At 38.6% G+C, this 12,398-nt stretch overlaps 1 protein-coding gene across 1 annotated transcript in view; it reads right to left on the bottom strand.

Annotated features, from left to right (window-relative positions):
- Positions 1 to 6,838: 6,838 nt before the first annotated feature.
- LOC149799995 (uncharacterized) overlaps positions 6,839 to 12,398 on the bottom strand; it is a 34,856-nt gene continuing 29,296 nt past the window's right edge. The window contains exon 3 of the mRNA XM_089959531.1: positions 6,839 to 10,271. Within this exon, the coding sequence (XP_089815657.1) occupies positions 6,956 to 10,271 (3,316 nt within the window). The 3' untranslated portion in view covers positions 6,839 to 6,955. The remainder of the gene's footprint in view (positions 10,272 to 12,398) is intronic.

Below are 12,398 nucleotides of genomic sequence, written 5' to 3'. Positions count from 1 at the left end.
TCTGTGTTCATCTGAATGTACGTGGCCATTCCGATCTGCAGGCATAATTTGAGCACTAGATGGATCTTGGTCAGACGCATACTCAAATGCATGTACAGTTTTAAGGTGTGGACGTTCAGTACACAGTTGCGTTTCGTCTTGGGACTGTCCTGGAATGTATTCGAGACCGTCGTAGTTTTATGCACACGGCAAAAAAAAAAAATAAAATAAAATACCACGACGGTCTCGAAGACATTCCAGGTACAGTGCGTGGTTGATATCTTTCTATACACGGCACACCAACAGCTTCGGTGGCCTAGTCCTGATAGCGTCCGCTTCTGCTCCGTGAGGTCTCGAGTTCGAAACCCGGGAGAGTCGTACCAAAGATTTATAAAAATGGCAATGACTGCTGATTCTCTAGTCACTCAGCGTTACGTGGATAGTGGTTGGACTGGTCAGTCTGGTGTCAGGATAATGTGACTGGGTGGGGCAGGATGCTACATGTCTGTGGCATGATGCCCCAGCACTAAACATCACTATAAACTGCTACACTGCAGACATCGTAGCGATATGAGTGAAAAATTATTACAGCTATGTTACAAAATCAAACCACACATCGCACACACGGCACATATGATTCGGTCCAAGAACCATCATATGGATGCATACAGACGCACCGAAGCGATATTGTCCCCGCTGGATACCAATCAATGTATGCTCCCCGATGGTATCACCACTTGTGCATTTGGTCATTGCGCTATTGCAAATGACACAGGGTTAACGAAGTGTCAACATAAATCCTGGTGGAAGTGCTGTGTCTGCTAAAAAGACTTGAAGTTTCTCTTGTACGGGAGGGAGGTATTGTTGTGCCAGACGATGATCCCAACCGGAAACGCAATGACAAATTCGCCCACAGACCATACCGGGTCAGTGGCACGATGTTGTGTCCAGCCATTCGCTTGATAGATGCTTGAGCGGGCTTGGGTTGGTAGTGTACATCGAGTCATAGATCAAGGGCGTAACTGGTACGCAATAATTATGGCCAGGAAGTTGTTTTTCGCCCTTATATTTACTTTTGTAAGACAGCCGCGATATCACTGCTGCAACTGACGTTTTTAAACGCAGTTGACGTTTTTAATCTGGACCGTACAAACGTAAATGTATTTGCTCCACATCGAGTACCAGTTATCGTAACCGCTGATCGTTCTTTCTGGTATTGCGTGACATCGCAAGCAATATGAAGACATGATTGTATTATAACGACAGACAATTATTCATTGGCAACACAGAAAAGAAAATTCGCCGATATTTACAACATCATCGATTTGTCCGTGCAAACAAAGCTTAATCCGTCCAAGAAATACGATGGAACCGTGTTTCCAAACTCAGATCGGGAACTCATTGTTGGCTCTGTGGGACTGGTAAAACATGACTATTGCTGAATATGGTTTTACGATGGTTAACACGGAATCGGTTGTACGTGTTTGCACCATCGGCCGATGATCAACTATGTTATAATGTGCTCAAAGATGATCAAAAAGCGTTAAGACTGGGCAACAAGTGTTCCATCGATTTGTTTTGTACCATCGACGACTCCCATACCAATGACGATTTGTCAACAAAAACAATCTGATGGTGTACGTTGATGTGATGCTCGAGAATCAAGTCAATCCCGCACGAATTATTTCACAACCGGCTCAAAATCACGGTCGTAATTTATTTGACTCAATGGGGAATTTTAATCAAAGAAGGAATAGAAATTTTTGGTTCCTCAACCTGAACAAATGGTAGACTTATTTTCACTACTGGAATAAATTGTTGTGATAGACCAAAAGATCACGTCTTAAAGATTCGCGAGTCCGGAACATACTTGTGTATTATACTTGATAGCCATAAAGGGTCGAATTGGACTGGCAATAAATGTTAACACATTAACCCCTAGCGACTACTTAACGGGGCAGGAGGTATAAGCCTACTGCCGAGCTCTGTAGCGTCATGGTCATGCATGATACACTAAAGTGGGTGGTATTATAGAAAGGTAGACAGATGTAGCTCTACAATGATACCAAATAATCTGGAACATCTACTTGCACTACAAAATACAGATTAAAAAAAAAACCTCATTTTTTGGACCCGACTTTTCTTTTTCCCAAAATTCGCCCATGGTCGGAATCTGATTTTGTGTCTGGATTTTAGACTTTTTTGGTCTCAGATCTAAGGCAAACCGGTATGAACTGCAAACAGACTGATGAGCCTTTGCAAAAAGTAGGATAAGACGGGCATTTAGAATAAAGAGTGGTCTCCATACAAAAATAATGGCTCCGTTTAGCAGCAACAGAAAAAGAAAAAAAAAAAAAGAACTCCAACTTTTATCCGTCTGGTCATGCGCGAGTCAAATAGCCAATGAAAAACGATGTTTCTAACACAACTAGTCAGTATGTGACTGAAAGATGACCGGGGATTTGGTTTTCGAGTCTATTCAAAAATAGCTTTCAAAATGTGTTTCCTACTCGATTTTCAGGCGAAAATGACAAAAAGCTCCAGGGGTTAATGTGTTAAGCGACCCCGTGGTGTTAAATTTGTACTACTAATATAAAATATTGAGAAATCGAGCAGTGATGTTCTAAACGATTTCATAGTTGCAATGTCAGCATCACAAGTTGTTGGAGATGAAATTCAGTTTGAAGCCCTCAACGTTACTCATGACGGGTACTAAACCATCTTTGGCGTTTATTTTTAAGAATAGATGTTTAATTAATGTTATCTGACAGTGGTGATGTGGTTGCGGAATATACATCTGAGTTGGATCAGCTGGCAGCAGATGTTGACATCCATAACAATTTTGTTCCACTTTTCGAGGAATGTCTCTGTCAATGGGGTGTAAACAAACCTCGTATGAACTGTCATATAATTTTGTTAAGAGTCAAGTAGAAACTGATCTTTGGAATCACCCTGACGTATTGCTGCCAACTCGAAGTCAGCTTGGAATACTTCGAGATTGTTTCTACAATGGCATAGTGCCATTCACCGATGTACCACCCTATTTACGTTCACCATCGAATATTTTAAACTCACAGTCACTCAGCTGAGATAAGAAAGGTCTCGACTTTTATTCAACAAGTGCGCACTTTTTCGGCCCAAAGTTACTGGGCGGAGACGATCGTTCAATCTCAAACATTCTGGAGTGATCGGTGTATTTTTGTATGAGAGGATCCCAAACCACCAGAACGCACCATCGCCGGAGATTAAAGTATTCCCGGGGTAGAAATCTATTACAACTGCATGACCATTGTGCCCGTCAAAAGGAATAGCTGGCTAGAAGTGCACATGCGTAATGTGTACTGAGCCCATGCGTGATGATGATACCGGGCAAGGTCTACCTGTCTTGTAATTAAAATACACGATTGTATTATTGACAGAACTATTACAGACCCTACATTTTACCGTCGTTAAAATAGTCCAAGCGGAACAACAGCTGCGAGAAATTACCAAGTGAACCAATTTTACTGTGAAATACAAACTTGTCTGTCTGGTTGCAGATGCTATTTTCGGGCTCACTACGGCATCAACTGTCGGTCTTGGCCTGACTGGAATCACAACAATATCACCATTGCAGTTGCACCAATCAGTATTATTGTTGGAGCTATATCAACAGTAACCTGTGTCTCTCATGACGCAAGTTTGATAATCTCGATGCAACTGCATTCTCGAATACGCGTTTATTCTGTATTGCTCGCGGAAGCAATTACGATCAGGAAATTGTAATCGGTAGCAATCTAGGATGAAATAATCAGTGCGGTTGAGTTTGGAGACTGTGCTGACAGTAATGGAAAATCATAAACAACTCCAAGCACAAATAAGAAACCGTACGGTTGCAGATTTACAAACAGTAAAAATCAAGTCAAAACAAAATTTTCACACAACGTGTATATATTGATCGCTACCATAAAGTGATTTTTGCCTATTTGAGTGCAGGAAGATCAACACCCACTCTCTCTTCAAAGATTTTTCCTATCAACGATTGTTACAGACAAGCACAGTGAGAAGTACGGAAGAGCAGTTTTACCTTATTCGATACCCTATGGGGACACGGAAACCCATACGAGACTCTAACCCCCATGACTGACACACTCGCGTCTCGTGGGTGTTTACCTCACTATCAAGCCCTCGGTAAAAGGTAACCAAAATATCATGGGCTGCGTGGGGGATACAGCTTGTCACGGGGTTAGAGCGAGAATAGGCCATAACGAAGAGTAATATGCAACATGAGTGATTATTCATGGTAATTAGAGATCTGTGCCACTATTGTATATAACTCTCTTTTTCTTTGGAGGAGGTGAAACTCTTTGTGGCATACTGGTGTTGTAACTAATAATAATTGCAAAAGTATCCGCGTATATGAAACACCATCCAAATACAGACCCTAGTGGATAACCATGTGATGGACTTCTGAATTTCATGGTTTCTTGGATAAATTATATTTTCTGTGTTGGAAATAGGCAAGTATTCCTATTAGTAGTGGAAGGATATGCAACAGGTAAATCTGCTTATGGAATAACGTGTGGACGTAAAATGATTCCCTCAGATTGGAAAGTGATTTATTCTCATTGATGTTTGGTTCAACTGGGGCACAATGGGACAAACATTTGAGAGTCAAGATGTTCCCAAGCATGCAGTCCATTTTCTTTTTGTCTTGTCTTTATCGTTTTTTACTTAAGTCTTATTTTTGAAGGTTATTTTGTTTCTCTCCTCCAAATACTATTTTGGTAACTTTCCCTAAGTGTCGGGTTTCTTTGATCAGAAAACAACTCCAACAGGCCAAGCAAAAGACAATTCTTTAATAAAGTAGTCCCTAGGGTGTGGACACTATTACGAAGACGATGGTCTGAGATAACCCGACTGAGATAGGAAAAATAAGGTTAGTAGAACATGTAGATTTCTCTGTTGCATGGGTGAGAAAATAAAATACGGAAGTACTTTTATAATTAAAAAAAAATACAAATAGACTAGAATTACAGCATTTAGTAAATCAAAGCAAATAAAGACGACGCCTTTCGTTTGTTAACTAATAACTGGAGTGTTAAATATGTGATATAGTCATAAAATATTGCGACAGTTTGAAACACTTGCGGCCACAACTGTCGCTTACTGTGTGAATAACATACAAACGTCATATACAACAGAGTTGGGTACCAATATACATTTTGCAAATTTCTGAACATATTGCCATACCTACCACGGTATGCTACAATTATATTTGGGGCAAAAATTTAAGTGCACCTGCTTTAAAACTTTCCACCTGTCATTTGGTACTTTCAACATACGCGCTACAACAGGCCCGGTTCCGGTAGGAGAACAATTTTGTTTTTCAGGTCTTATCCTTGATCGTGCCCTACAAGGGTCTAATTTCATTATCATAGAAATTCTCAAAATGAACATTGAAATATCTTGGGAATACATTTCAACATGTCCTTGATTAGAAATATTTAGTTTTAAAACGAAAATAGCAGCCTAGAAGGTTTTTCATGTCTGTCAAAAACAAAGATCTGAAAGGATAAAAGCTGAGTCAATTTCCTACTGGAATGAGGCAAAGAGCTGTGTTTAATTGGTTGAATGCCAGAGATGATGTCATGTCGAAATTATCAATAGCTGGAAAATGAATTGCCTTGATTCATAACAAACTAACATCATGCTACAATCATTATATTAATTATAAAAAAAATATTTTGAGAAAAGGAAAATAAATTATATCAGCTGAAACGAATATCACAGTCCCACCCACCCCTAAAATAAATGGGTTAATACCTCATAGTAGATGAATTTTATGTTTATTTTAATTGTTGTATAAACTGTAATATAAAATTTTGCACTATAACGTACTAACTGTGAAAGATTCTTTGCTACCATTATAGTGCTTGCTGATAAATACAGGAAGTGTTGACACTAAAGAACCAATTTCTTACTACTAGTGTAATCGGCAGTGAGATTTTGAATGCGATGCCAACACCTGATCAGAATATTCATCTGGTAGGTCCAGTAAACATAAAACACACTCGACAAACGAGAAAAGATTTTATGGAATTGAGAAATTAGGTAAAATTCAAACGTAAAACAACTGCTCTGTTGCAAGTCTTAGGCTGATCCGAATTCTTACAAAGGAATACATGTACGTAATACATTAACATACGCTCGCATAAAAATAAAATATTTCCGTAATTTGAATTTGGCCTAAATTTCTTTAAAATTATCCCATTTGGCTACAGTGGTGGTATTCTTGACTCGTGTCGAACATGTGTTTAATTGTCTATAAATATAGTTATGTTTTTAATATTCCAAGCTAAGTTGCGACAAAACAACCGTTATAGAAAAATAATAATACGTTTTTGAATTATTTGGCTTCGAAAATGAAAACATGCTGTTGATATTACTTAATTCGTAACATGATTGCTAAAGAATTCACGGACGTTGTTTGATGAGACAAGCTACCAATGTACCGTTACGATGAAAACGTAGCGTGATACATACTGCCCAAAATAGATACCGCGGTAAACCGGTATACCAGCAACACAGGGCACCTCTATTATACAATGTCAGCTTTTGTTACGTTTATGCTTTTGTATGGTCCTTCACTTCTGATGAATTCATCACAGACAAACATATGCACACTGTATGTACACACTAAGACACTCCATATAATATTCCAAATCTGCGTAGTAAATGCTTGACATATTTTCTAATTTGAAAACCAAATAAAATAAAAACATACTCATTCAAAAGTTTGGCTTGTTAAATTTCATGCACTTGACACCCATCTCTTGACATAATATGGACTAAAGCAAATGAGCAAAATAATAAAGTCCCTGAAATATCTTTACTCTTTAAGCCGTATTATTAATTTTTAAGATAGGTATATTTAACATTTAAAAAATGTATGTAGAAACAAAGAACGCGTTCGCTGTAGAAAAGAATGGCTTTATCAAAACCGAGTGACGACTCTCTTTTCACTTCGTTGGAGCACTTCCTTCATTTCTATGGTAACGGCATCAGGAGCTGCACATTGTGACATGGAAAGTGGCGAGGTAAATTCGCTTCGGCGCTTCTGTCCAGTAGGTGGCAAACCGTTGAGAAGTTTGGACCAGAACCACCTGTCCTCTATATGAAGACTGACGTATGTCTTGAGATAATGTTTAACCTCTTCATCCATAGTGTCTATGTCAGCGTCGTCCCGTACGATGACAATCAGGTGGTTGGTTTTCTCCCTCAAAGACTTCTCGCATGCCGATCGGAAGGTGAAGAGGGACCATTCATCCTTTATATGTGGCCCGGAGAGCACAAATACCGTCCTTAGTGACACGTCGATGGCTTTCAGAATGTTCTCCTCCTTTGAAGCACCGGGTATGAAGTCCCTGTCGGGAAGGCATAACCTGTATCCGCTCCTCTCCAGCTCAGGGGCCAGTTCCTTTGTCACGAATTCCAGATCCTGATCTGAATACGATATGAAAACATGGATCCTGTTGTCCTCCACGTGATCCTCCTTTATGGAAAATTCTCTTTGTATGAAAGTCTTTGCATTGGGTTTTCTTCGCCATCCATGATTATTGTCGATCTTAATTGGCATTGAATACAAGACTTTCTCGACAAATAACCGGTTTCTTGAGTCGATGAATCTTCCTCTTTTTAGGTATCTTAACAACGTTTTGTCTTTTATTTGTTTCGGTGTGATTCCATGGCTGATAATGATGCCATAATTTGACTTTGATTCTTTAATTTTTTCCTGAGCTATGTTCCACGTAACCTTGAAAGTTTCATCGTCCGTTTTCCAATCTTCGGAAACAAGTAGTAACATTCTTTTACTATGACGTACAATTTGTGTCAAATTTTCTTGAAAGGAGAATCCAATGACAAAATCTCGAGCCATATCGCATATCCTAAAGTTATAATCCTGCCCTTCTAAAATATCGACAATATTTTGCATCACCCAGTCAGTCAGCATCCCAGAATGAACTATCAGTGCGTCCACCTCTTCTTCTGAATTGTCAGCATCCCTGTCAAAAGGATGTATACCTAGATAGATATACATAAAAACTTTACACTCAAGGCGATACGCATAAATAATAATGGATAGAGCTAAAAGAACACACACTGTGATAGTTGTAGATACTGATGGAATTACTACATTGCGTATCGAATCAAACTGAGACTCAGAATTTTCGCAAACGAATTCTTCATTAGGGACAAAGACAAACTCTAGCCCACCATTGTCTTTATTATTGCATTTAATATTGTTCCAATCAGATATCGCGCTTTTGTGCTGGATGATCCATTCTTTCATCCAAAGAGTGGTGCAGTCACATTTGTAGGGATTGTTCTGCAGTGTTAGATGCCCCCATTCGATCTCCGCCACGTTTCTAGGTAAACTGTCGAGTAGGTTGGAATCAAGGCGTAAGTCCTTAATATGCACAAGCCGTCCTACTGCGTTGGGATCAATATGATTGAGTTTATTTTCTCTGAGGTCTAAAACTGCAACGAAGGCTAAGTACCCTCTATCAACCAGTGACGTGATGGCGTTTCCACCGTACCAGAGTTCAAGCTCACCCCTTGGCATCACGTGATGTAATTCATATAGTTTGCGCCATCTGCAATCTACAATCACGTTTCTGCTGATCGATCGTTCATAACAAGAGCAATCTTCTGGACATCCTGAAATGTTTGTTGGACAGTACGTTTCTTCTTGCTTCACATTCATTATACTTCTGCCATTGAGCTCAACCGGATCAGTACATCTCCATTCCCTGAAATAATACTCGTCTCCACTGAAGGTTTTGTTTGCAACCAAGCCCAATATAAATGTCTGTATAGGAAGAATTTTGCAGCTGCATCGAATAGGATTCCCATCAAGAACAAATTTGTAATGTTGCAGTATCAATATAAATTTTTGTCGTAGGTCATCGGACATGTTTGCCTTGAACATATCCTCAACTTTGGAATTCGATAGGTCTATGGTGCGAAGGAAGTCTCCTTTCTCCTGAATATTTATCTCTGAACTGCTGACAGAGTGAATAACCGTCCTCATTAAGTTGACAAATGGCACGCAATTCAACATTTCCTCAAATCCTTGAAAAGAGATGTGAGTATTTTTAAATTTGACAATTTGCAAGCTACGAATCCAGAACACGAATTCAGGAAGAGAAGTTAATAGATTCCTACTTAAGTCCACTTCATTTAGAACAACGGAATCTATGGGAAAAGCATTGGCATCTATGAAAGAAATATAATTTCCTTCTAGGTTTAGTTCTGTCAAGTTACGAAGTCTAGAAAATATACCCTTTTGTAGGGCTGCAATAGAATTGTTAGCCAGATATAGATAACGTAGGTTCACAAGGTCATCAAATATTCCAGCACCTAGTTGTTTAATACAATTGAAACTGATGTCTAGGTGAAGCAAAGTATTCATATTTTTAAACACTCCCATTGGAAGATTGGCAAGTTGGTTCTCTGAAAGGTCTAGATGCTGAAGACCTGTAAGATTAAAGGCGATGTTGCCTAAGTGGGTCAGGTTGTTCCCTTTCAGTGTTAACATATGCAAGAAACCTCGAAAGGTGTGCGTTCTTAAGTCATGTATCTTATTAAAATTTAAGTTTAGATATCTTCTATAAATATTTGGTGGAATGTCGAGATGGAAGGCTTTAAGATACTGATTTTGAAAGTAAACTGTTCTAGAAATATTCTGTGGAAGAGTCAGCACCTGCTGTGTCCATGGAAAGGATGGCGGCACAGTAAATCTGTTATAAGGAATATCCAGCGTTTGCAAGTTTGTGAAAGTTCTTTGAACAAAATCGGGCAGACTTTCCCAAGACATGTTCTTGAAAATTACCTCTCCAATTTCAGGAAACATGTCTGTAAATGAAAGAATATCGGCGAAATTTGGCGGAGGATTTTGGTAGTTTTCGAACCAGATTGCAGTAAGATTTCGAAGATCCTGATATTGTGACATATTGTGTTTATCCAACGACCCTATCAGCAATGTCTGCCGAAGGATTGTCACACGGACATTTACAGCCATTGCAAACCTTTGAATACCTTCCAGGCTAGTGATACAGTTTTGAAAACGTAGATACCCTACAACGTTGGTATACTTTTGAGCGTTATATGGTGTAAATGTAACGTAAATGGGTTTTTTCTTACATTCTACGATAGTATAGCCAACTTGAACCTCCTGTGTAAAATTATAGCTCTGAATCAAGTCCGATGTATCCATCACACATTCACTCTGAGTCTGATCCTCCAGGAATCTGAAACCAGAACAAGAATGGGCTCAAACACCTTCTTATGGTCACAGTAAATACTATGAGTATTTGAAACGTTCTGAATATTTCGCAATAAAATGTGTTTAACTTGTCGATAACTTAAGTGTCACTCGATGGACAAAATTAAGACCGATTCTATTCAATGATCTGCAGCAGCACTTACAACACCTAGGATGCCCGCATATGTATGCATGTGACGTAACAAAGGTGAGAGAAAATGACCTAAATTATTTGAGAAGAATAAGAGAAAAACACAGATTCTGCTGGTTTGCACAGATCACACTTAGGGTACTCATGAACTGATATCAAAGCCGATATGAAAAATATATACGGATCTATTTCCGTATCATATTATATACTTTAGAGATGGTTTTTTTTGTAATTTTAATGGTGGCCGTGAATCAAAGGAAACGTTTTGAACTGACGAGTGGGAAAGGTTGATTCTGAAACTGATGAAGATAGTCCATACACAGCGGAAGACAATTAAGGTATAATGGCATTACCTTTTCAGCTAACTTTGTGTGTGTGTTTGTGTGATTTAGATTTTTAACTTAGCTTTAACAATTTTCCTGTCCTATCGCTACGATGTCTGCAGCCTGGCAGTTTAAAGTGACGTCTAGAACTGGGGCATCATGCCGCAGACATGTAGCATGATATTCCAACCAGTAACATTATCCTGACACCAGGCCGAGCAGCAGAGGGGGCGATCAGACCACTTTAGGGAATGGTCACCCTTGTTTTTATACAAAAAAAATAGTGACCCTTCATAGAGGTCAATACCACGTCTACGATTATTGTTTGTCCCCAACATAATTGTAGACGAGCCCCCTCTGCTGCTCAATAATCCTGGGAATCTTCATCTGAATCTTGGGAATCTTCATCTGAATCCTGGGAATTTGTTCTATGTTTCAAGTAATATTCAAGTTCTGATGGTGGTTTTTCTATTTTTGGATTTACGTTTTTTCTTTTTCTGTAATATATCATTAAACTTCTGTATCGATCTCCACCGCAATTTTTGCAAATCTGATATAATCCTCTAACGCGGTTGTTACAACCAACACAACTTCGTGGACCAGCATGAGGATTTTTCTTTAGAAGATAATTATGTTTTTTGCAATATTCTCCACGACATTTTTTATCACATTTGTTAGTGGTTAATTGAATCAGCCACGCACAATTTTTCATTATATTAATGATATCTTTTTAATTCAGTTTAATTTTATCATCACCCCTGTTATCCAAATATTTTATCAAGTCCAATACGATATCTTGTTCTAGGATCGTGCAAATTTATTGTTATAAACCCGTGCGGAGTAGTTTGCGCTCGTGAAAAAAAGTTTCTGAATTTAATTATATCCATGTCACCGCTGCACCAGGTTTGATGAATATTTCGCAACGTGTGTGTGTCTACGCCATTAAACACAACTAAAATATTACAGTTATCTCTGATCACTTTTGGTATTTGTGTGTATCGTTGAGTAACGTAAATAACATCGGTATTTTTATGTCTACCACGGGAAAAAATCCTAGCTGGATTTGACTGTTTATCTAGCATCACATCATCATACACAACCAAATTATTAATAAATCCGTTTAAAACATCAACGGACGGTGTTTCATCAATATCTGTTATAAACTCTATAACATCATTATTTTCGTCCAGTAATCGCGCGTTTTCGTTAAAATCTTTAAGTACTTCATAACATCGTTGATCATCAGCGGATGGTGCTACCAAATACAACTTATCCCATTTCAACCATCTCATTATCAGATTAAGTAATAATTGCGTCTTATCCGATACAGTTGGTCCCATGATAATCATTCTGATGGAATTCGGTAGTGCAGGATGGTGTTTAACTGGCTCTCGCTGCCGAGTTGCTGAGAAATCAATTATATCCATATATATTATAACATGAATTTATATTGTTTACGCTGTAAAGTTAAAACTCCAACCACTGATTTAGCTACGGTTATAACAAAAAATAAAAAAAATAGCGTATGGTGGAAAATGTTCTGTATGCGGTAGAAAGAAATTTTCGTTTTTACCTAATAGGCGCGGTGGTGATATTGCTAATTTGATGTCAAAGTTTCCAGGTGCTCCATGGGCTAAAT

This window comes from Sinohyriopsis cumingii, chromosome 5 (genome assembly GCF_028554795.1).
Source record: "Sinohyriopsis cumingii isolate HCF-2022 chromosome 5, ASM2855479v2, whole genome shotgun sequence".
Classification (NCBI taxonomy): Eukaryota; Metazoa; Mollusca; class Bivalvia; order Unionida; family Unionidae; genus Sinohyriopsis; species Sinohyriopsis cumingii.
Note: the sequence above shows the minus strand (reverse complement) of the source record. Positions and strands in the feature narration are given on the sequence as shown.